A 27,697-nucleotide genomic window follows, 5' to 3' on the forward strand; every position below is an offset into this window, starting at 1 on the left:
GGGTCTCTCTGAAGAGCAAACACCTCTACATACCACTACCTTTCAAACTCAAGACAATTCACTGGGGTCTATCTGAACAGCAAACACCTCTACATACCACTACCTTTCAAACTCAAGACAATTCACTGGGGTCTATCTGAACAGCAAACACCTCTACATACCACTACCTTTCAAACTCAAGACAATTCACTGGGGTCTATCTGAACAGCAAACACCTCTACTTACCACTACCTTTCAAACTCAAGACAATTCACTGGGGTCTATCTGAACAGCAAACACCTCTACTTACCACTACCTTTCAAACTCAAGACAATTCACTGGGGTCTCTCTGAACAGCAAACACCTCTACATACCACTACCTTTCAAACTCAAGACAATTCACTGGGGTCTCTCTGAACAGCAAACACCTCTACATACCACTACCTTTCAAACTCAAGACAATTCACTGGGGTCTATCTGAACAGCAAACACCTCTACATACCACTACCTTTCAAACTCAAGACAATTCACTGGGGTCTCTCTGAACAGCAAACACCTCTACATACCACTACCTTTCAAACTCAAGACAATTCACTGGGGTCTATCTGAACAGCAAACACCTCTACATACCACTACCTTTCAAACTCAAGACAATTCACTGGGGTCTCTCTGAACAGCAAACACCTCTACATACCACTACCTTTCAAACTCAAGACAATTCACTGGGGTCTATCTGAACAGCAAACACCTCTACATACCACTACCTTTCAAACTCAAGACAATTCACTGGGGTCTATCTGAACAGCAAACACCTCTACATACCACTACCTTTCAAACTCAAGACAATTCACTGGGGTCTCTCTGAACAGCAAACACCTCTACATACCACTACCTTTCAAACTCAAGACAATTCACTGGGGTCTATCTGAACAGCAAACACCTCTACATACCACTACCTTTCAAACTCAAGACAATTCACTGGGGTCTCTCTGAACAGCAAACACCTCTACATACCACTACCTTTCAAACTCAAGACAATTCACTGGGGTCTCTCTGAACAGCAAACACCTCTACATACCACTACCTTTCAAACTCAAGACAATTCACTGGGGTCTCTCTGAACAGCAAACACCTCTACATACCACTACCTTTCAAACTCAAGACAATTCACTGGGGTCTCTCTGAACAGCAAACACCTCTACATACCACTACCTTTCAAACTCAAGACAATTCACTGGGGTCTCTCTGAACAGCAAACACCTCTACATACCACTACCTTTCAAACTCAAGACAATTCACTGGGGTCTCTCTGAACAGCAAACACCTCTACATACCACTACCTTTCAAACTCAAGACAATTCACTGGGGTCTATCTGAACAGCAAACACCTCTACATACCACTACCTTTCAAACTCAAGACAATTCACTGGGGTCTATCTGAACAGCAAACACCTCTACATACCACTACCTTTCAAACTCAAGACAATTCACTGGGGTCTCTCTGAACAGCAAACACCTCTACATACCACTACCTTTCAAACTCAAGACAATTCACTGGGGTCTCTCTGAACAGCAAACACCTCTACATACCACTAACTTTCAAACTCAAGACAATTCACTGGGGTCTATCTGAACAGCAAACACCTCTACATACCACTACCTTTCAAACTCAAGACAATTCACTGGGGTCTCTCTGAACAGCAAACACCTCTACATACCACTACCTTTCAAACTCAAGACAATTCACTGGGGTCTCTCTGAACAGCAAACACCTCTACATACCACTACCTTTCAAACTCAAGACAATTCACTGGGGTCTCTCTGAACAGCAAACACCTCTACATACCACTACCTTTCAAACTCAAGACAATTCACTGGGGTCTATCTGAACAGCAAACACCTCTACATACCACTACCTTTCAAACTCAAGACAATTCACTGGGGTCTCTCTGAAGAGCAAACACCTCTACATACCACTAACTTTCAAACTCAAGACAATTCACTGGGGTCTATCTGAACAGCAAACACCTCTACATACCACTACCTTTCAAACTCAAGACAATTCACTGGGGTCTCTCTGAACAGCAAACACCTCTACATACCACTACCTTTCAAACTCAAGACAATTCACTGGGGTCTCTCTGAACAGCAAACACCTCTACATACCACTACCTTTCAAACTCAAGACAATTCACTGGGGTCTCTCTGAACAGCAAACACCTCTACATACCACTACCTTTCAAACTCAAGACAATTCACTGGGGTCTATCTGAACAGCAAACACCTCTACATACCACTACCTTTCAAACTCAAGACAATTCACTGGGGTCTATCTGAACAGCAAACACCTCTACATACCACTACCTTTCAAACTCAAGACAATTCACTGGGGTCTCTCTGAACAGCAAACACCTCTACATACCACTACCTTTCAAACTCAAGACAATTCACTGGGGTCTCTCTGAACAGCAAACACCTCTACATACCACTACCTTTCAAACTCAAGACAATTCACTGGGGTCTATCTGAACAGCAAACACCTCTACATACCACTACCTTTCAAACTCAAGACAATTCACTGGGGTCTATCTGAACAGCAAACACCTCTACATACCACTACCTTTCAAACTCAAGACAATTCACTGGGGTCTATCTGAACAGCAAACACCTCTACATACCACTACCTTTCAAACTCAAGACAATTCACTGGGGTCTATCTGAACAGCAAACACCTCTACATACCACTACCTTTCAAACTCAAGACAATTCACTGGGGTCTATCTGAACAGCAAACACCACTACATACCACTACCTTTCAAACTCAAGACAATTCACTGGGGTCTCTCTGAACAGCAAACACCTCTACATACCACTACCTTTCAAACTCAAGACAATTCACTGGGGTCTCTCTGAACAGCAAACACCTCTACATACCACTACCTTTCAAACTCAAGACAATTCACTGGGGTCTATCTGAACAGCAAACACCTCTACATACCACTACCTTTCAAACTCAAGACAATTCACTGGGGTCTATCTGAACAGCAAACACCTCTACATACCACTACCTTTCAAACTCAAGACAATTCACTGGGGTCTCTCTGAACAGCAAACACCTCTACATACCACTACCTTTCAAACTCAAGACAATTCACTGGGGTCTATCTGAACAGCAAACACCTCTACATACCACTACCTTTCAAACTCAAGACAATTCACTGGGGTCTATCTGAACAGCAAACACCTCTACATACCACTACCTTTCAAACTCAAGACAATTCACTGGGGTCTCTCTGAACAGCAAACACCTCTACATACCACTACCTTTCAAACTCAAGACAATTCACTGGGGTCTATCTGAACAGCAAACACCTCTACATACCACTACCTTTCAAACTCAAGACAATTCACTGGGGTCTATCTGAACAGCAAACACCTCTACATACCACTACCTTTCAAACTCAAGACAATTCACTGGGGTCTATCTGAACAGCAAACACCTCTACATACCACTACCTTTCAAACTCAAGACAATTCACTGGGGTCTCTCTGAACAGCAAACACCTCTACATACCACTACCTTTCAAACTCAAGACAATTCACTGGGGTCTATCTGAACAGCAAACACCACTACATACCACTACCTTTCAAACTCAAGACAATTCACTGGGGTCTCTCTGAACAGCAAACACCTCTACATACCACTACCTTTCAAACTCAAGACAATTCACTGGGGTCTATCTGAACAGCAAACACCTCTACATACCACTACCTTTCAAACTCAAGACAATTCACTGGGGTCTCTCTGAACAGCAAACACCTCTACATACCACTACCTTTCAAACTCAAGACAATTCACTGGGGTCTATCTGAACAGCAAACACCTCTACATACCACTACCTTTCAAACTCAAGACAATTCACTGGGGTCTCTCTGAACAGCAAACACCTCTACATACCACTACCTTTCAAACTCAAGACAATTCACTGGGGTCTCTCTGAACAGCAAACACCTCTACATACCACTACCTTTCAAACTCAAGACAATTCACTGGGGTCTATCTGAACAGCAAACACCTCTACATACCACTACCTTTCAAACTCAAGACAATTCACTGGGGTCTATCTGAACAGCAAACACCTCTACATACCACTACCTTTCAAACTCAAGACAATTCACTGGGGTCTATCTGAACAGCAAACACCTCTACATACCACTACCTTTCAAACTCAAGACAATTCACTGGGGTCTCTCTGAACAGCAAACACCTCTACATACCACTACCTTTCAAACTCAAGACAATTCACTGGGGTCTATCTGAACAGCAAACACCTCTACATACCACTACCTTTCAAACTCAAGACAATTCACTGGGGTCTCTCTGAACAGCAAACACCTCTACATACCTCTACCTTTCAAACTCAAGACAATTCACTGGGGTCTCTCTGAACAGCAAACACCTCTACATACCACTACCTTTCAAACTCAAGACAATTCACTGGGGTCTATCTGAAGAGCAAACACCTCTACATACCACTACCTTTCAAACTCAAGTTTTATTGTATCGAATGATAATAATGCGGGGGCCACTTAACCCCCTCTGGGAGAATACGTATAGTTGAAGGGCAGATGCAACAAGCTATAAGACGCAATGTTTATCCCAAGTCCACCCTTTTCAAAGGGATATTGATGGCATTGCCAGATTACGTGGAACAAAATCGGAGTGTACACTAGCCTTGATACAGCTCTCGAAGCAATTCTTTGATTGTATTTATCAACTAATTGCGTGGTTAGCAATTGTATATTTTTAGTTCCTACACTGTGATTCGTGTCTGTAGCTAATGGAACTTCAAACAGTTTATTAGTGAGTTGTGCAGAGCTTTTGAATGCTCAGCTCTAAAATCTAAGAAAGCCTCAGTTTGCACCCTTTGTTGGTAGAATTAACTTCAAACAAGTCGTTAATTAAATACATCACACTGATGTATTATCGATTGAAAGGCACTACTAAAGCTGTCTTTACTATACACAGAGCGTGTATCAATAACACTGCTTTTTCTTATTTCTTGGTAGTTTAGATGATTGAACTTAAACCTTGAGAAATTTGAACCTACTGTATGAATAGCTGCCCGCACTATAAAGTGCCTGTGACAGAAAGATAATAAGTTCTGGTGGTAAATCTCCCTCCTGACATGTGAGGGCGCTAAAGAACAGGAGGAGAAGTATCTGGAAGGGCTGGCCTAACAGTTCGTTTCCGGGGCCGGGAAGTCAGTCAGCCTGGAAAGAAACGAAATATCGTGTCTTCACTCACCACAAGCACGTTTGCACTCACCTAGGACTGGTGGCCGTGTATTTGTTTTCTGTTCGGGACTGTGCCCTGTTTTGTTCTCCCCGTGCTTTACACATGGTTGTGTATTGACGGGGATTTATTATTTAAACGGTCACCAGACCTGGAATACATATAAAGAGCACTTTCTAAAAGGATTATAAGTGTCTGCCTTTCACTCCTGCACCGCATCACTGCTACACCTGTTCCCCCTTTACCAGCCACTTTGCCACAGTGCCTCATGATTGCAGGGCAGGCATGTTGAGAGTTTTCAGTTTGCTTTTGATTAGAACAGATGGCACCTCTTCACAAAACATGATGCACAAAACACTTCACTTCAAAGACCTGTGCTTTGTTTTAATCAACAGTATTTCAATAAAGTGTGATTTAGCAGTTTTGAGAAACCCTTAAGAGACGAGAGCTCCACTGGTAAAGGAAATGCCACGTACTGCTGGCAGATTACAAAGCAGAACATGCAGCCATGTCAACGCAGTCTTTTAGACTGGAGAATGCAACGAGAGAAACAGCAAGCAGGCAGGTAATCTCAGCACTGCATTATTCAGCAGGTTTCATTCAGCTTTATGAAGCAAAATTAGTTAATTCCATAGAGTGATGAGAAACGTTTGGCCATGTACAAAATTACCAAGGCGTTTTAATAGTGGACACTACATTTATTAAAATATATTTCGTTTTTTGTGTTTTTAATTGTTCACCTCAACCTTATTTAACAGCAACAAGGCTGAGGAAAAGGCGCAGTTCGGTTATTATTAGTAATAATAATAATAATAATAATAATAATAATAATTATAATAAATACAATGCCTATCTTGAGCAGCAGCAGCAGCAGCTGTGTGGTGGTTTGTTTTGTTCTCTGATATATTGGAGGAAACGCACCGCTCTACAGAGTGTGTTTCTGCTGCAAGGTTTGTGGTTCTGAGGGGGCGGAACCCCGAAGGCATTATTCTGCAGATGGGCTCCCACGAGCGGAGGACTCACTCTGCTGCTGCTAGGATTTCATCAGCCACACACCGTTGCCTAGGACACAGAGGGAGCGAAATGAAGAAAACCCATTGTTCAGTGTAGCCAAAGCTTGAGACTACATGTCTCATTTGCAGTGATTCCTGTCATTAGTTTCATCTGCATGGTGGTGTGTGGAAAAGGGATTTAGTGAATGAAAAGAAGGACTTTTTTGTTTCATTTAGACACTTTGTCTTACAGAATACCAGGATCTGAAATGACAATTATGCAGCATATCAACAGATTAGGTGACATTAAATTGTTTGCAAAATAAAGCATTGTGGTAATTGCGTCTTAATTAATTATAATTACTCTGGTGCTGGAAGACAGATTTTAACATTGATATTTAAGTTGAAAGCATATGCACACCTATCTGTCTATTTAATAATATTCATTTGTCTTCAAGCTGTGCTCTCTGAGCTCCGTGTTAAATCATAGTACTAAGGAAGCTAAGAAATAATTAGATGTAGTTCCTACATATTTGTATTTGTAAAACCACCTTGTCCTATGTACTAAATAAAACAATGCTTGATTAGTCCCACGTGTAGGCTAGAGTACAGTACAAAATGACTTCACCTTACAGACCCTGTATCTTCCAAACCGCACTCTGAGATCACAGGATGCCAGGCTGCTGGTTATTCCTAGTCAACAAAACAACATGGGAGGCGGGAGGTCTTTTTCTTGTAGAGCTCCGAAATTAATGCTCTGCCTTCGTTTGTCAGGGAAGCTGGGACCGTTACAGTTTTCAAGTCAAGACTAAAAACGCACTTTTATAAAATGGCTTTCTTATCAAAATGGGTTTTAATGTAACTTTAAAGTTGCTGCTTCTGTATTATTATGTGTACACTGTTATTGAAATCTGTTATTGAAATCTGTTGTTTAAATGATCTGATTGTATCAGTTGTATATGTGACATGCTACACAAATGTATTAAAGTTTGTTCTTTTTTTCTATTCAGTGCTTTGTGATACTTTTGTGTAAAAAGCACTATATAAACGCAATCAATAAATACAAATAAAATCTTATATTACTACACAGGCAAGCTGCTAAACGTTATCATTGATCTTTATTTTGTTATTCAAACCCTGAGCTCAACCAGCATGAATGAACACACACATTTTAACATTGTGGGTCTGCTCGGTGTACAGAACTCAAATGCAGACAATCCGACGCAAAAAAGTGAATTATGCACAAATGTAGCTAATTTCATAAAGAGCGACAATATACAATTCTAATTGCTGCTGTATTCCATTTGCCGAGCATACTGAAGAGATGCACAGCTGCAGCTTTTATTTTGAGAGAGGTGTGGCAAAAAGATAAATGTGCATTCAGCAAACAAAGAAGGGCATTTAAAATGCAACGAAGTAAGAGGGGCGATTATCTATCGGAAAAGAAAAACACAGAAAAGAGTGAAAATAAATTAATCTCCCAGCATGCTCCAGGGACTTGTTTGTATTGCCATCAATCGCGCTTATGGAGAACAAGGCAAAGCTGATTAAACATTGCTAAAATAAAAAAATAAAACAATCTATTCACTTTGCGTTTGATGTTTCAGCAGTAGCTAGTGAATGTATTTTGTATCAGTTTTCTTCAGCTGTGTTTATGTCTTCGGTCCCTTCAGCTGCTTTCAATCTAGACATGCCGTTTTGTGCCATCCCTTTGATATCCCATGTAAATCTGATTCAAAACCACCTAACACATGAAAGTGTGTAGGTAGGCACTGACAATCCAATACTGCCAGGCAAATGTAGCCACTTAAAGACAAAAAAAGAAAGTTATTTTCAAAACCATTCAAGTCTGTCTGTTTGTTAGACTATTATAGATCTGCCATATGCTTTCTTAAGGGTCCAGAGATATAGGGCCAGGTTTTGAAGCACAGTAAATGCATGTGTAAATTAAGTTTGTTAATTTTCTGGTGGAATTAGCGCTGACCAATGAAGAAAGAGCGGGAAGCAAAAACTACTCCTGCTGCAAGTCAGGGGCAAGTGACATTCCCTTTAAGAAAACAAGAACCCGAGCAATGTGCTTTAGTCAAGAAAGCACCATTTGTTAATGCAGTCTTTAGAAATATTTACATTCAATTTTGGCATTGCAGTGTTTCATTATGCTCATAAACATGAATTATTTTTCTGATACATTCTTCCAGCCTGAGGAAATATAGAGCTTATTTAGGGTAATTTGGAACATTGCTTCAGCTAACTGCAGTGCTGCTGTGTTAAGATTTCTATTAAACATGTTCTTTTGTATATCTGCATATTTCAAACCCTTTCAAACCCTACACAGGTGGACTTCAAAAGTCGAAATGATCTGGAATAAATGACTTTCACAAGGGTATTAAATACAAGATTTGTATTAGAGTTTTTGTTTGTCAGAAACCTTTTAGCCCAGATATTTGAAAGGTTTGCACATGGCGCAGAGGGTTATGCACATCGCAATTGACCATTATGAGCGAATGCTCAAAATGTGCCATGTTCTAAACTTCTTTTTGCGTGCCACAATTCATTTTGTGCTGTGCTCAAATATAATGTATGCATAGCGGATTTAGTGGGAGCTGCCAACAATTTACGCGATCCTGCCATGTTTGAAATTACCAGTTTTGCGAGAAATTACATTGTCGTGTAGTATTCCGCAGGTGGTTTTGCGAGGCACAAACACATTTGTGAATTGAGCAAAAAACTGCCATTTTCCAACTTCACACAACTGTTCTGTGCTGTGTTCGAAAATATAATTTTTTGTGCAAAAGCACACATTTTTGCGTGGCACAAATTTTCCAAGTGGATTGCTCATCGCTTGGAATATCTGGGCTATAAACAGTGGCTTCCCTCGCCACTCTTGTCCTGGTAGTTTATTTAAAAGGTCGACTCTGTACATTAGGGTTCTTGACATTTTCACACTGGCAAAGCCTTATTGAGATTCCACACCTCGGTTAGAGGGGCTGTCTGGGGCACCAGACAGAACAACAGCCACAATACAAATCAATACTATCCAGGGTGATCCCAAAGGCAGTATTTCACAAAGGAGAGTCGATTCTAGCTCCTGTAGTTGACATCAGTGGCTCTTTATAAAAAGATTAGCTCCAAATGAAATTTAACAGCCTTTCCTTTTATTTCACATTACCTTTTACTGTTATGATTTTTGCATCGTTGCTCAGATGCGTTTTCTTAATTTGGGGACAGGGCTTTGAGCCACATCTTTTAATTTATAACATGATTTAGTCCATTAAGTTAATTTTATCTCTACCAGTCACATGCCTTTAGTTTGACCCTCAAATGGAGTTTAAAATGGAGGCTCAGTGTTACCTTTATTACCACAGAGAAACGCATCTGTGCAACATGCAACTAGGGACAGAAGCTTTGCATCACCTAGAATTTTAGGATTGAGATAATTAAAAAAAAAAAAAAAAACTATATATAAACATAATATTTTTATTTAATGCCATCAAAGAAACTACAAAATTATATTGGAAAAGTCTACCAGAAGCCATAATAGTTAGTACAGTATTTCATATTAGATTTCAAGTTGTCACATTTTTGCATTTTTGTCAGTTTTTCGTTGAGTATATGGAAGACTACAAAGAGGTGATGTGTAATTCAGTACGTTAATGTGGCATTATTTAGCAGCTTTCATTGGACTTTATGAAGCAGAATGAGTCCATTGTATATACAGGGTGCTGCAACACTTTTGGCCAGAGCTGTAAGTATACCCCATTGACTGGGTTTACATTGAAACCCAGTGAACACAACCCCCTGCTTGGAATCCAGACAGCGGCTCTACCTGTCTGTCTTGACTCTCAAAGGAACACAGGATTCTCCTTTCTTACAATTGATTTCTAACTCAGCTGGCTGAATGCCTAGACTTAACACAGCAGGGGTTTGCGATCAGTTAAACTCCTAATATGTTACTCTGCAGAAGCACAAATAAAACAAAGGCTAAAAAGAGAGTGTAAATGCATGCACTATCAGTGTTGAAATCATGAAGAACACCCCTTTGACGTTTCTGATCTGTCACTGTAACATAGCAGAAAGTAGCAGTGCAATCCAGCAACAGCTATATGCTCAGTAAATAAGTTCATTATCTTTATTACAGCTTTGTAATTATGTGTCAGAGCAGTCAGGTGGGTTTCACTACAACAATGTAGATGTTACAAGATAAACCTTATACTGTATGTATATAAATAATGTGTTTCACATGCATTGTGGGTGTAATGCACTTGATTGGGCATCTGTATTACACTTCTTCTACACTACCATTGCAAAAACACCAGAGGAGAATCTGTGCACCTCATTTATGAGACCGGTATATAGGTATTGACCACTGTGATGATTCCCATTGCATTGTGTGCATACCTGAGCAGCAATTCAAAAGCATGGATCTATAAATCTGCAACCCCTACTGTAGATGGAATGAAAGGAATAGAGCAGGTGGTGCGGTGTCTATAGCAACACCTGATTTGTCTCCATTTGAACTCCTCTGTGAGGAAGTGCATAGAAATGTACAGAACCGGCAAAAGCTTCCAAACAGTCTGCTGACCAGCATCGGCAGCATCCCCAAAAATGTACTGACTGTTAGGGGAAGGTCTGGGCTGTTTGTATGCCTTAAGTGTCACACACCCCCGTGAGAGGGTGTGGGGGATTCACTTATAATCCTTGAGATTCTGCCCAGCCGCACAAGATTTATTCAGAGCTTCCGCTGTGTCATATCCTACAAGGGCTAACTAAAGAAATAATACAATATCTTAAAGAGCCATTCCAGCACTAAACGATGACTGCAGGAGCCATCCCAACACTAAACGATGTCTGAAAGAGCCATTCCAACACTAAACGATGACATAAAGAGCCATTCAAGCACTAAACCACTGCTTAAAGAGCCATTCCAACACTAAACGATGACTGAAAGAGCCATTTAAGCACTAAATGATGACTGAAAGAGCCGTCCCAACACTAAACGATGTCTTAAAGAGCCATTCCAACACTAAACGATGACTGAAAGAGACATTCCAGCACTAAACGATGACTGAAAGAGCCATTCAAGCACTAAACGATGACTGAAAGAGCCATTCCAGCACTAAACAATGTCTTAAAAAGCCATTCCAACACTAAACGATGTCTGAAAGAGCCATCCCAACACTAAACGATGACTGAAAGAGCCATTCCAACACTAAAAGATGTCTGTAAGAGCCGTCCCAACACTAAACAATGACTGAAAGAGCCATTCCAGCACTAAACAATGTCTTAAAGAGCCATTCCAACTCTAAACGATGACTGAAAGAGCCATTCAAGTACTAAACAATGTCTGAAAGAGCCATCCCAACACTAAACAATGTCTTAAAGAGCCATTCCAACACTAAACGATGACTGAAAGAGCCATTCAAGCACTAAACGATGACTTAAAAAGCCATTCCAACACTAAACGGTGACTGAAAGAGCCATCCCAACACTAAACGGTGACTGAAAGAGCCATCCCAACACTAAACGATGACTGAAAGAGCCATTCCAGCACTAAACGATGACTGAAAGAGCCGTCCCAACACTAAACGATGTCTGAAAGAGCCATTCCAGCACTAAACGATGTCTGAAAGAGCCATTCCAACACTAAGCGATGTCTGAAAGAGCCATCCCAACACTAAACGATGTCTGAAAGAGCCATTCCAGCACTAAACGATGACTGAAAGAGCCATTCCAGCACTAAACGATGACTGAAAGAGCCATTCCAACACTAAACGATGTCTGAAAGAGCCATTCCAACACTAAACGATGACTGAAAGAGCCATTCCAGCACTAAACGATGTCTGAAAGAGCCATTCCAACACTAAATGATGTCTGAAAGAGCCATTCCAGCACTAAACGATGACTGAAAGAGCCATTCCAGCACTAAACGATGTCTGAAAGAGCCATTCCAACACTAAACGATGACTGAAAGAGACATTCCAGCACTAAACGATGACTGAAAGAGCCATTCCAGCACTAAACGATGTCTGAAAGAGCCATTCCAGCACTAAACAATGTCTTAAAGAGCCATTCCAACACTAAACGATGTCTGAAAGAGCCATCCCAACACTAAACGATGACTGAAAGAGCCATTCCAACACTAAACGATGTCTGTAAGAGCCGTCCCAACACTAAACAATGACTGAAAGAGCCATTCCAGCACTAAACAATGTCTTAAAGAGCCATTCCAACACTAAACGATGACTGAAAGAGCCATTCCAGCACTAAACAATGTCTGAAAGAGCCATCCCAACACTAAACAATGTCTTAAAGAGCCATTCCAACACTAAACGATGACTGAAAGAGCCATTCAAGCACTAAACGATGACTTAAAAAGCCATTCCAACACTAAACGGTGACTGAAAGAGCCATCCCAACACTAAACGGTGACTGAAAGAGCCATCCCAACACTAAACGATGACTGAAAGAGCCATTCCAGCACTAAACGATGACTGAAAGAGCCGTCCCAACACTAAACGATGTCTGAAAGAGCCATTCCAGCACTAAACGATGTCTGAAAGAGCCATTCCAACACTAAGCGATGTCTGAAAGAGCCATCCCAACACTAAACGATGTCTGAAAGAGCCATTCCAGCACTAAGCGATGACTGAAAAAGCCATTCCAGCACTAAACGATGACTGAAAGAGCCATTCCAACACTAAACGATGTCTGAAAGAGCCGTCCCAACACTAAACGATGACTGAAAGAGCCATTCCAGCACTAAACGATGTCTGAAAGAGCCATTCCAACACTAAATGATGTCTGAAAGAGCCATTCCAGCACTAAATGATGACTGAATGAGCCATTCCAGCACTAAACGATGTCTGAAAGAGCCATTCCAACACTAAACAATGTCTGAAAGAGCCATTCCAACACTAAACGATGACTGAAAGAGCCATTCCAGCACTAAACAATGTCTTAAAAAGCCATCCCAACACTAAACAATGTCTGAAAGAGCCATTCCAACACTAAACGATGTCTGAAAGAGCCATCCCAACACTAAACGATGTCTGAAGGAGCCATTCCAGCACTAAACGATGACTGAGAAAGCCATTCCAGCACTAAGCGATGACTGAAAGAGCCATTCTAACACTAAATGATGTCTGAAAGAGTCATTTCTACAAAGTGTGGTCAGTTCTAGGAAGTAATCCATTAATCCTTTACAGGGGTTAAACCACATACAATGTTGGTGCTGCAGGGAGAGATAAAAACAGGTTTCTTTATTCCAAGGAGAACAGCAGTGTGAATCAAAAACCTCTACAGTGTCTGGGTGTATTAGGTAGTATGTGAAATAAGATTTTCATTGCTATTGTTTTGTGTTTAAGATTTTTAGTAAAGTTTGGTACATCCTTATTGGAGTGCTCTGATAGAAAGGATTAGTGTTGGCTATAGTTTACGCTCTCAGGATTTTGTTCATTTGGCTGTTCCAATGGTTCAAACCCGTACAGGATCATTATCTTTTGCATATCAACTCTTGAATGATTGATGTTGATGTTAAATTGTTTTCATCATAGTATAACCACGGTGTTTGATATTCTTTCCTTCTCTGGTTTTAAAGATCATATTAGGGAATTTCTTAGAACCTCCTGCCAATGCTTCTCCTTCAGTCCACATTAACGAATAGATCCATGTCTTATTTATTCTGCTCTTTGATCTCTGTATGCTGATGATTAAGTCTGAACCTCTCGTGTTTTGATCATGCTTTTTATACATTGTAATTGTTAATGTTCTTCCAGGACTCCGTTGTAAACAAGTCATTGCTCTCAATGAGTAAATCTCCTGGTGAAATAAATAAATAAATCAAATGCAAGATTTAGTGATAACAGTAGCATTGTAGAGTTCTTTACTCTTATAAAGTTGTCATTTATCTGTGTATTTTATTTTTGTTAATGCTTCAGTCCAAGCCAGCCCTAATCGGGACAGGCAATGCTGTGGAAAGCCCATGCTCCGTTGATGGTTTGTAATCAGCACAGAGCAGAGTGCTTGCCAGATGAGCGTGGGGGATGATTTCATTCATTCCTTTCCCCAGTCGACTCACCTCATCAGTGAAAAGCTGAGACCTTCCTACCTGGCATGATAAACTCTTGGCATCACAAAGGGAGTTCAGATCTGAACCTGACCAGACTACAAACTTGTGACCGTGAACACCTTACTCTGCTAACAGCTTTAACTGGTAAAGACTTAGAGACTCAATGAAACGGATTTCGAAACACAAACCGATAGAATCCTGTCAAAGGATCAGTTTAACCTGAGTAACTCCTTGGGGTTAATCTGAAAGACAATTCACTGTTTGGACAGAGTGGCTGAAGTGATATCACATCATTTACATTGTGGCTAGACATGCCTCTGCAATCCTCTGTATATGCACAGTATTACAGGACAGAGTGGCTGCAGTGATATCACATCATTTACATTGTGGCTAGACATTCCTCTGCATATGCACAGTATTACAGTGAGGGTTAACTGGGTTATAACATATAACATTGAAAAACCAGCTTATCTGTGTAAAACTTAAAGTTATTTAATTATTCATTCCTGTTGAAAAAGTCAGGATAACATTATTTAATTTCCCCTAAAGGATAAAGGCCAGAAAGAACATGTTTGCATGATTCTTACAAAGAGCAAGCAGACTCCAACAACAACTAATGCATCACACTCTGATCATTTACATGTGAAAACCTGACTTACTGTATGATTCCATAGCATTGTTTGAATTACACTGAGTGAAAATACCACAACACCCTGCATATGGACCAAACCATTGTTCCTATATTACTAACAGGCATCACTTACCATATTTATTGATGACACTGGTCCGATGCTGTTAACATAAATGTCCACATCTATGACTGTTGGTTTTACTGTGAAGTAAAAGAAACAGAATTAAAGCTACCAGGAAAATAATAATAATAATAATAATAATAATAATAATTATTATTATTATATTATTATTATTATTATTATTATTATTATTTATTATTATTATTATTATTATTATTATTATTATTATGCTACATGTTCTAACATGCAGAAACAGTTATAAACGACGATTAATAACACATATCACTGGGTACTAAACAGCTACATATAAATAATTTGCAAAATCATGGGTGTAAATTATTCCTTTACCATACCCTGAAAACCAATACAGCAAGTGTATTCCAATTATAATTCTGGACTTGGGTGAATAGCTAAACGTTTCAGAACATTCTTTTAAACAGAAAGAAATGTGTCATTTTAAGAACTATACTGTCTCAGGTGGATTGCTCCTGATGAACTCCAAGCCCAGTTATCAAACTCATCCTACACATTGACAGCAGGTTCAATATGGGTGGCTACATTTCTAATACAGTTTATGTCCCTGGAATCAATGAATTACACAGCAAGAGCAATATGCCTTATTTCATTGCTAAGGGAATGCTTTGAAGGGAAAACCCAAGAGAATCAAATTAATGTGGACCGATGCTGTTATGTCCTCTTTATATAAAAAGGACCTTCTGTCTCCACCAGTTGTTTACAGGTCCTCTTTGCACATTTAGTTACTGTCCATGTTAGTAATTCTATGCACCACTCAACATAATTAGCCTCATTATCATGTTGGATTATTCATTTCAAACCTCTCCGGGTTACATTCAGGATTAAAACACATGTCTGTTACAATACTGTAGTAGGCAGTGTTGTCTTGAGAGTATATTTTGCTTTAAAAAAATGCCTGCATTTCCAAACCAGATAATGCAAACACAGTTTAAACTCTGACCATCAGAGCTCCTGCTATGAGTTGAATATTTTGGTGAGATACAGGGGTTGATAATTCAGAGGAACTTTCGAGGCAAATAGATTTTTGAAAATCTTTATAGACATCTAAAGGGAGGTAAAAGCAATTTATCTGTTGGCAGCGTTGGTCACACTTTTCCTATCACCTAAGAAAGGCTTATTAACGGAAAGTCTTGTGAAAGTCAACTAATTTCACATGATACTCCAGTATAAGCCTCTTCACAAAACTCTGACCATGCCTCTTCCTCGTCTCTCACTAGCTAACACTACACCGAAACAGCTTCACCTGTTATCTAAGGACTTTGGACATCACATGGCAATGTGGATAGTACTGCTTGCATGAGGAGGTATGCATTTATTAACACTATTGTAGACATACGATTAACACATAGTGAGAGCCAATTTCAGTATTAATAATTATAACTGGCTAAAAGCAATACCAACAAAGCCAACAGAAAAATCTAATACGTCTTTACTGTGCCTAAAATACCTTGCATTTCTGATCAATAAAACCTTTTTTATGTAAGATATGAAATTGGCTTCTCTGTTACCAGGCTATAAATGCTATATAAGAGAGTTTCTCTTATGTAAGCTTATGAAAAGAATTGGATTGATTTCACATAGAGAACTGTGTACAATATTGTATCCATACTGCAGTGTGTGAGGGGAGGGTACCCCTATAGTGTTTACAGTGTGTTCACTGCAGCGTGTGAGGGGCAGGTACCCCTGTAGTGTTTACTGTGTGTTCACTGCAGCGTGTGAGGGGCAGGTACCCCTATAGTGTTTACTGTGTGTTCACTGCATTGTGCGAGGGGCAGGTACCCCTATAGTGTTTACAGTGTGTTCACTGCAGCGTGTGAGGGGCAGGTACCCCTATAGGGTTTACAGTGTGTTCACTGCAGCGTGTGAGGGGCAGGTACCCCTATAGTGTTTACAGTGTGTTCACTGCAGCGTGTGAGGGGCAGGTACCCCTATAGTGTTTACTGTGTGTTCACTGCATCGTGTGAGGGGCGGGTACCCCTATAGTGTTTACAGTGTGTTCACTGCAGCGTGTGAGGGGCAGGTACCCCTATAGTGTTTACAGTGTGTTCACTGCAGCGTGTGAGGGGCAGGTACCCCTATAGGGTTTACAGTGTGTTCACTGCATCGTGTGAGGGGTGGGTACCCCTATAGTGTTTACAGTGTGTTCACTGCATCGTGTGAGGGGCGGGTACCCCTATAGTGTTTACAGTGTGTTCACTGCAGCGTGTGAGGGGCAGGTACCCCTATAGTGTTTACAGTGTGTTCACTGCATCGTGTGAGGGGTGGGTACCCCTATAGTGTTTACAGTGTGTTCACTGCAGAGTGTGAGGGGCGGGTACCCCTATAGTGTTTACAGTGTGTTCACTGCAGCGTGTGAGGGGCGGGTACCCCTATAGTGTTTACAGTGTGTTCACTGCAGCGTGTGAGGGGCGGGTACCCCTATAGGGTTTACAGTGTGTTCACTGCAGCGTGTGAGGGGCAGGTACCCCTATAGTGTTTACAGTGTGTTCACTGCAGCGTGTGAGGGGCGGGTACCCCTATAGTGTTTACAGTGTGTTCACTGCAGCGTGTGAGGGACAGGTACCCCTATAGTGTTTACAGTGTGTTCACTGCAGCGTGTGAGGGGCAGGTACCCCTATAGGGTTTACAGTGTGTTCACTGCATCGTGGGGGTAGCTGGTTCTCAACAGAACTGTGTATAATATTGTATCCATACTGCAGTGTGTGATTAATAGGCTTTCCCATACCTCGCTGTTCTTTACAATGCTTACCCATGCTCTCGCTATGCTTCTACCATGGTAAACAGGGAGCACATTGGGACTGTCACTAGGCTGAGCATGTGGGCACTGTGGCCAGGGCATTTCATACCTGCACTGGCTGTAAAACACAAAGCCACAGCACAACAAAGTGGTTTACACTTTACAGCACTTTCAGCCATTGTGTCCAAGGCATTGTACTTCAGCTGCAGTTTGAACATTAAAATGATTATCTATAACCTGCTTTTTCAATGCCCCTTGGAAACTGGTTCAGCTTTACTGTCTTTACGTTCTAGGAGTCATGTAGAGAGCTGTAGCTTTCATTACCCTTCTAGAGAACATTAAGCAGCACTATCTCTGCTACTTACATACCCACTCAGTGGAAATCCCTGGAGGTTCAGGAAGGCTGTCACGTGTAGTTAAAACAAACCACAATGTGACTAAAAAGCAGTCTCAGCCAGCCTTGGACAAGAGTTGGGGACAGCAGTCCAGCAGCACATGGGGTATGCTCTGCATCAAGGGATCATACTAAATAAAATGCAATTACTACAAAACACATCTCCCCCTTGCAGTGCAGTCTCGTGTTAATTCAATGTACTGTGCAATAAGGCCAGGGGCTCTGTTTGAGATGTATTGCTGGTGGTATTTAATTGAGAGCAGCAAAAGAAATATACCAAGTATCAAAAGAAACTTATCATTATTATAACACATTTATTTTCGAAAAAAATAAGGTATCTAAACAATGGACATTGACTAAGTGTTTCTGGTTTCTTTTTAATCACTCGGTCATTCATCCTTGATCATGACACTCTTGAGTTGCTATGACTGAAGCATATGCACTTAATCACCTAATTAGTGAGACGGTTGATTGGACACTGGATATGGAGTGATTTTAGCTGTTGAATTGCAAGCTTGAATTAAAGCAATAAAGAAAATCACAGAAAAAAAACAATATGCCACGTCTGTCAAGAGAGCAGCGCCTTCGTGCAATCAGCATGTTGGGGGCTGGACTAGGGCAGCGTACTGTGGCTCGACGTCTTGTGTGCTCACAGACAGCAATTTCAAACCTGGCGAGAAGGTATAACCAGACAGACTCTGTCAATGACAGGCCACATACTGGGAGACCAAGAGTCACAACACCTGCCCGAGATCGACAGATCATTTTGCAGCATCTTCATGTTGTCAATTGTTAATCAGCACAATAAAAAGTCACTGCAACTGTTCTAAAACAGAGTTTGTCATCTAGTGAATTTTATCCAAATATAAGTGATAAGCTTCTTTTGATGCTAAAATATAAGTGACATGTTTCTTTTGATGCTCAGTATAGTATACAGTGGATGTGACAAGCTGGGACATTTCCATACATAGCCTGCGAGGTAATGCAACAGACTCCTGATTTACACAGCAAAAAAAATATGTTATTACATGACAGAAGTAAAATACAAAACTCTGATCTATTTTTGTATGAAGTAGGAAAGCATTTATTTTGGATGCAAAATAATAGCAGCTTGTGTCTGTTCCATTTTTGATTTTACAGTTAAACAGTGATACTGCAGTCTGCTGTGTTTATTGATGAATTTATTTACTAGCTTGCTTAACTCTTGTAACATGCAACAAAAGAATTGAATCTGTTCAGTCTTGAGCAAAGAAGACTACGCGGCGACCTAATTCAAGCATTAAAATTCTAAAAGGTATTGACAGTGTCGACCCAAGGGACTTTTTTGACCTGAAAAAAGAAACAAGGACCAGGGGTCACAAATGGAGATTAGACAAAGGGGCATTCAGAACAGAAAATAGGAGGCAATTTTTTACACAGAGAATCATGAGGGTCTGGAATCAACTCTCCAGTAATGTTGTTGAAGCTGACACCCTGGGATCCTTCAAGAAGCTGCTTGATGAGATTCTGGGATCAGTAAGCTACTAACAACCAAACGAGCAAGATGGGCCGAATGGCCTCCTCTCGTTTGCAAAATTTCTTATATTCTTATGTTCTTATGCTTCTGTGGCAAACTGTTTTAATGTTCAAGTCAGTGTCCATCTAAATGGTAAAGATATGATTTTTATAAGATTTGTTTTCATTTTGGAAGGGACACTTTACCTCCGTTTAGATGTCTTGCAGTATCAGAAAAAAATCATGAGGTGGCTTTAAAACAGGGTATAAAAATGTGTGTGTGTGTCTTCCAGGGTAAGTGACAACACACATGCACAAATGTGCAGATGCACTCACACACACGCACACACGCGCACACATGCATGCACGCACACACACACAACGTACTGTAGCTGTGCTGCATGGGGGAAGCCACTGGAGAGTAAGTGGAGTTGAGCACCCTGGCTGGTCAATTTCTGATGCACGGGTTACACTTTCTGTTGAAATGTGACCTGACTATACATCTAACTCATCTGTATTCCTTATGGGGACAGCAAGGGCTTTCTCCATTGAGGTACTAGCTGAATTGAATAACGTGTCAAGCAATTCCTACATTACCTTCTTGCAGGGCTTCTAACAACAGTTCAAGACTCATATTCTTTGGTATCCATTTACACGTGGCATTATAGTAATGAAAGATTCACACTTCCGTAACTAAGTCTCTATTTACTGTGCATTACTTCTATAGGCATATTGTGTCTGTAAAGGTTTTCAGTTAATGAATTCCTGGGTACACATTGTTTCCATCATGAGATACTGTAAAAGTGTTCTACTAGATGCTGCTCCATCCCTAATAAAAGTATATTGCTGTAAACTGTAACCAGGTGATCTGCTTCATTATTTAATGTATGCAACACTTTGGCCAGGTACAGGTACAGGTACTAAAGAAGGTCATGCCATGGTGGATATGGAACATGTGCTTCATTGAATGAATTTATTTACTAGCTTGCTTAACTCCCCAGTAATGTTGTTGAAGCTGACACCCTGGGATCCTTCAAGAAGCTGCTTGATGAGATTTTGGGATCAATAAGCTACTAACAACCAAACGAGCAAGATGGGCCGAATGGCCTCCTCTCGTTTGTAAACTTTCTTATGTTCTTATGTTCTTATGAACTGGCCCATGGAAATGAAAAGGAGTCCAGTTCAGTTGTGATGCAAGTTTCTTCTGGGGTTGCAGTACAACTGCGTCTAATTATATGCTTGGGTCAGGTTCAATTTGTGCTGTTGTTGTGTAAAAAAATCAAATTATGGTCTAGGAGGCTGTGTGGTCCAGTGGTTAAAGACACACCCTTGTAACCAGGAAGTACCCACTTCAAATCCCAGCTCAGCCACTGACTCATTGTGTAACCCTGAGCAAGTCACTTGTGCTCTGGCTTTTGGGTGAGATGTTCTTGTAAGTGACTCTGCAGCTGATGCATAGTTCACACACCCTAGTCTTGTATCTTGTAATGTGCTTTGTGATGGTGGTCCACTATGAAAGGAGCTATATAAAGATTATTATTATTATTATTACAACTCGCTGAAGCAACACTGAGCAATGTATATGCATGGTAATTACATAGTAATCTCTTTCAATGTAAAATCTTTATATCCTATGAGCAGCATAATTACACAAATAAAGCAGAAACAGTATTCAATATTGATCATCATTATTGCACTGTACTAGCAAGTAAAGATGTCATCCTTTAATGTAGCTTTGTATGCATCTAATATGAAATGAGCTCTGGCATTCTTTAAAGTAGCTTTGTATACTCAGGGTCATATATAGTGTGACTCGGCTCACATTGCAGAACTTTCTCTGAGCCTTAAACCCCGAGACACATGTAATTAAATAGTGGAGGTAGCTATAATGGAGAATGCTATTTGAAGAGCAATCTCAGACATGTACCCTGCACAGCTTTAAGAGCCGAGGAATCTGATGTTAGCATTCATTTATAAATATCGCCCTGCTCCCCTATTAAATACATATTCAACAGGGCTTTATAAAAGAATACACAGAAACCACCTTACGTTTTAAGATTAAAGGACGCTAGCTTGGATAATACTTTGTAGATGACAACTTTTCAGGGTCCTCACTTTTTTATACTTATGTTTTGTTAACAAAATGATCTTTCTTTTATGAAATGGGTTGCTGTTGTTTAGCAGATCAAGACAAAGCATGTGTCAATTACAGCCGCTGCTGCGCCTCTCATTTGAGTGTCCTCTTAGGGTTCACTGTATTTGCTGCTCACTGCTTGAGATCCCTCATAATGGTTTCTATGACATCCCTGACTCAGACGCAGAACAACCTCTCAATCTGGTCTCTTGACATGTATCATTCTTTATTTTGTTTCCAGCAGCTTTGATTTGCAATAGTATTTTTGGATAATGGCATTGGATATTAATTTATTTTTTGTACCGGAGAGGTATTGACCTCAGATCACAATGTATTACACTTCATCAATGCATTTCGAAGCTCTTGATGGTCGTAGTAGTTGCTTTACTCTACTTTGTGCATATAGTTTTATATCTTCCTTATTGACATCAATAACAATGGACAGACCGGTTGTGATGAACGATGAGCGTGAGAGACGTGGAGCTGCTGGTGTTTCGGGGGGGGTTATGACTGGAGACCTCAGTGGCTTCTAATGCTAACGGTCTGTAGTGTGTTATAAAATGGCAAGCGAAAGAAACCTCATTGGCTAACAAGTGTTCTGACCTGAAAAATTGTGGACACATGCTAATTTAAGTTGTGAGCAGGGGATTTGGTGTAGGCTGGTGCTGTTAGATAAAGAAATGTTGCAATAAAAGCAGAATGAGACTGGCACCGAGTCAAGTTTTAACTGAGGGTCAGCACACAGACCTTTCTCCATTCTTAGCTTATATAAATGGCCTAGAAAAATAAATGAATTGTAGGCTTTAGAAGAAATGCTGAGCAGACACATCTGGGAGAAGCTGCAGACACAGAGCTCACAACAACCAGCTTGCTTTATATAGTGCAAATTCAAAGTAATGCAAGGCAATTTAACAGGGGAACAAAATGTGTTCACTGAAAACAAAAGAAAATATATTAAAGCAGGCAGTGCCATATACAGACATCTAAATTCAGAAAACTTTTAGAAGTAGATGGCTGAGTGCCATCTTTATTAAATAGTTGTTACAGTGGGCAGTTTCTGTTGTCACTGCAAACATTTTCCAAGCATCATACATAGAATGGCATAAATATAAATATTACCATGGTCCCCCACATTGTTTTTTAATAAGGGTGCGAACATCTCTTGACAGATGGGATTAGAATTTCCTAAACTAATCTTTATTGTACAGGTGTGGTTACCCTGATCTACACACACTTGAATGCACTTAAATGGGATTAGAATCTCCTAAACACACACACACACACACACACACACACACACACACACACACACACACACACACACACACACACACACACTATACATGTAGAATAGTTCAAGGATTTCTGCATTGACCTGTATTTGAAATATGTACAAAGCAACCCATCTTCAGTACAGTGAAAGGGCGACGGGATCACTGTATGTTCCTGGCATCCACTGGATCATGTGCAGATTTACAGGTCACATTACCCCATTGCTGATTCTGAGCGAATGCACTACACGTGATCCGAGTCCAGTCAGTAGAACCAGCTCTGCAGTGTGCCGGTTTAAACATGTGCAGATTTCAGAGTATAAAATACAAGCAAAGAACCACAAGGTCCCACATAGGAAAACCTGGGTTTAAATCACAGGAGCAAATAATCAATTTATATTTAATCCACCCCCTGGTGTTAGGTGATTCATTTCTGATTTGACAAGATTATTCTAGTATTCTAGTATGACTGGGGTAATAGTCTACTTTTTATTTTGCTTTTTTTAAAATCATACTACTAGTAGAGTTTTAGTTTATCTTAGTTTTCTATTGGAACTTTACTCTATTGGCCAAATTCAGCCCTTGTGCAGCATTACATTGTGTAGTTAAAGCACCCTTTCAAACAGGTTTTCAATGTTTGGTAATATTTACTCCAGTATAGATACTGGGAATAAGATTATGGTATAAATGTCTCTGCAGGCAGATCATTAATTTAAAGGAGATCATTTTTGCCTACATGGGCAGAGTTCTGTCATTTTCATATATGGTGGAGATTCTTCATATCAGTGGTTGAAAAAAAACCTAAAGTTTATCAAGGATGCCTGTCATGAGTAAGACCCATTTTCCCCATGACTTTATTTCTGTTGCTAAGCACTGGATTGACCCTAGTCTGAAATATGGCATAGAGCAGCTATTTGACACAGTGACACAGCTGTAGTTTTCATGCCAAAGCATGAAGTGACCAAGGGTGGATGCCACAAGGGTACCCATGTGTAACTGGGTACCCATCCTTTAACAAGCCTGTATAATGAACAAACACATGGCTCTTCTTTGACCAGTTTCCTGGTGATACTTGCATTTGGTCTTGGGTATGATCTAGACTTGTGGGATACTGACGGATTAATAGTAGCCTGTGGTTAATTCACAAGAAAGCTGATCATTGCTGTTGCTCTGTTTCATTACCATCTATCACAAAGCTAAAAGCATTGGTACACTGAGGTATTACCCTCATCATCAGTCTTTTACTATCGTCTACAATTATCTATGCAGTCAATTGGGCATCTAAATGGGCATCTTTTAATATAACAATAAGCAGTTCTGCAAACGATTACAATCACAGCATAGAGATGGATTTGGGGAAAAGAGATGGCATGAGTACTTTTACACTGTCCAGTGGTTTTAGGCCTGTCCAAGATAGTCATACATAATACAGAAAATAAATGACAGCCCTGCCTCTCTCCCTAGTCCCTTGTCTATAGAATACAAAGACCCATATACAGTAAGTTCAACATAAGGGTCCATCTGCACCAAAATAAACAACAGTCTGCAGGGAATCATTTTATAATAATATCAAGCAAGGGATAGCAGTGTATTACAATAGACTGTTAATGACACATCCTCTCCATGTATGTATTAGGTTTCATGTACAGTAATGCCTTAGTGGCATTGTTTTAGAAAACAGTTTGCATATGCTATTACTGGTAACGACTGTTCTATACTGATTCACAAGATTCTTTGTAACACATTTGTAAAGAGTCTACAAATTTGCAATTGAACCACAGTAGTAACACAAGTCTTCTAAGTATGTGAAGTATCTTCGTTCCCTGTGTATAGTCCTGATATACTGTGCTGTAGTATCTTCGTTCCCTGTGTATAGTCCTGATATACTGTAGTATCTTCGTTCCCTGTGTATAGTCCTGATATACCGTGCTGTAGTATCTGTAGTATCCTGATATACCGTGCTGTATTCCCTGTGTATAGTCCTGATATACCGTGCTGTAGTATCTTCGTTCCCTGTGTATAGTCCTGATATACCGTGCTGTAGTATCTTCGTTCCCTGTGTATAGTCCTGATATACCGTGCTGTAGTTCTTCGTTCCCTGTGTATAGTCTTGATATACTGTGCTGTAGTATCTTCGTTCCCTGTGTATAGTCCTGATATACTGTGCTGTAGTATCTTCGTTCCCTGTGTATAGTCCTGATATACTGTGCTGTAGTATCTTCGTTCCCTGTGTATAGTCCTGATATACCGTGCTGTAGTATCTTCGTTCCCTGTGTATAGTCCTGATATACCGTGCTGTAGTATCTTCGTTCCCTGTGTATAGTCCTGATATACTGTGCTGTAGTATCTTCGTTCCCTGTGTATAGTCCTGATATACTGTGTGTATAGTCCCTGTGATATACTGTGCTGTAGTATCTTCGTTCCCTGTGTATAGTCTTGATATACTGTGCTGTAGTATCTTCGTTCCCTGTGTATAGTCCTGATATACTGTGCTGTAGTATCTTCGTTCCTTGTGTATAGTCTTATACTGTGCTGTAGTATCTTCGTGTGTATAGTCCTGATATACTGTGCTGTAGTATCTTTGTTCCTTGTGTATAGTCCTGATATACTGTGCTGTAGTATCTTTGTTCCTTGTGTATAGTCCTGATATACCGTGCTGTAGTATCTTCATCCCTTGTGTATAGTCCTGATATACTGTGCTGTAGTATCCCTTCCCTGTGTATAGTCCTGATATACTGTGCTGTAGTATCTTCTGTTCCCCCTGTGTATAGTCCTGATATACTGTGCTGTAGTATCTTCGTTCCCTGTGTATAGTCCTGATATACTGTGCTGTAGTATCTTCATTCCTTGTGTATAGTCCTGATATACTGTGCTGTAGTATCTTCGTTCCCTGTGTATAGTCCTGATATACTGTGCTGTAGTATCTTCGTTCCCTGTGTATAGTCCTGATATAGTATCTGTTCCCTGTGTATAGTCTGATATATATAGTCCCTGTATACTGTGCTGTAGTATCTTCGTTCCTTGTGTATAGTCCTGATATACTGTGCTGTAGTATCTTCGTATAGTCCTGATATACCGTGCTGTAGTATCTTCATTGTGTATAGTCCTGATATACTGTGCTGTAGTATCTTCGTTCCCTGTGTATAGTCCTGATATACTGTGCTGTAGTATCTTCATTCCCTGTGTATAGTCCTGATATACTGTGCTGTAGTATCTTCATTCCCTGTGTATAGTCCTGATATACTGTGTATAGTCCTGATATACTGTGCTGTAGTATCTTCATTCCCTGTGTATAGTCCTGATATACTGTGTGTAGTATCTTCGTCCCTGTAGTCCTGATATACTGTAGTATCTTCGTTCCCTGTGTATAGTCTGTAGTATCTTTGTTCCTTGTGTATAGTCCTGATATACTGTGCTGTAGTATCTTCGTTCCCTGTGTATAGTCCTGATATACTGTGCTGTAGTATCTGTTCCTTGTGTATAGTCCTTATATACCCTGCTGTATAGTCCTTGATATACCTGTGCTGTAGTATCTTCTCCCTTGTGTATAGTCCTGATATACTGTGCTGTAGTATCTTTGTTCCTTGTGTATAGTCTTGATATACCGTGCTGTAGTATCTTCATTCCTTGTGTATAGTCCTGATATACTGTGCTGTAGTATCTTTGTTCCTTGTGTATAGTCCTGATATACTGTGCTGTAGTATCTTCGTTCCCTTTGTATAGTCCTGATATACTGTGCTGTAGTTTTTGTGTAGAAGGCTGCAGTTAGAACACATTTTCACTGCAATTGATGATTTATTTCAAAGTTTAAAAATAGTTTTTAAATCACATTGGTTTAACGTCTCTATTAAATGCAACGTATTGTTTGGGGTTAGTCATTATTTGTCACCATGTGGGATTTGTGATCTGACGATACCCTTTAGGCACAAAGGGGTGATTTAACAAGACTGTTTGATTCTGCTTCACTGACAGTCAGCCCTTATATTAAATGGGATTGGAGAGCTCAAGGGGGGGGGGGGCGTATCTCTGATAGCATGACATTATGAGGAGGTACAGTAACAACTGTGGATGGGAAGGCTAATGGAACTTCACGCACCTCGAGTTTCTTTAATTCCCTGACACATTTTTATTAACTCCTCTATAAACACCTTTTCTGATGTAGCCAATTCAAATAGAGCTCTCCCATGCAGCATTAATTAACAACATCAGGACTTAATGTGCAAAAATGTAAAGTAATTGTAATAAATGGCCTATTTAAACAAGAATAAAAGGAGTATGCAGAAGTAAAGAAGCCAGGAGTATTGTTACCTATACTAAAGGGACCAATTTCGGAGACTCTCCTAGAAGGTTTTAGAAGTCATTATGCTGTCATTGTGGGTAGTTTCAGTACCTTCGGTCTCCGAAATCCGTGTTTCCCACTCAATCCTCTGTCTCTCAGACAAACTCATCTCAGCACGACCCCCGTGACTGCCACGGCCTCTCCTCCCGGGCTAATACTAATTTACACCCTGTACCCTCACCACCGCCACGTCCCCAGTACAACC

General features: G+C 40.3%; 1 protein-coding gene across 1 annotated transcript in view; it reads right to left on the reverse strand.

Annotated features, from left to right (window-relative positions):
- LOC121328014 (gamma-aminobutyric acid receptor subunit gamma-3-like) overlaps positions 1-27,697 on the reverse strand; it is a 171,775-nt gene that overhangs the window by 120,785 nt on the left and 23,293 nt on the right. The window contains exon 3 of the mRNA XM_041272437.1: positions 15,100-15,167. Within this exon, the coding sequence (XP_041128371.1) occupies positions 15,100-15,167 (68 nt within the window). The remainder of the gene's footprint in view (positions 1-15,099; positions 15,168-27,697) is intronic.

The sequence above is a fragment of the Polyodon spathula genome, chromosome 15 (assembly GCF_017654505.1).
Source record: "Polyodon spathula isolate WHYD16114869_AA chromosome 15, ASM1765450v1, whole genome shotgun sequence".
NCBI lineage: Eukaryota > Metazoa > Chordata > Actinopteri > Acipenseriformes > Polyodontidae > Polyodon > Polyodon spathula.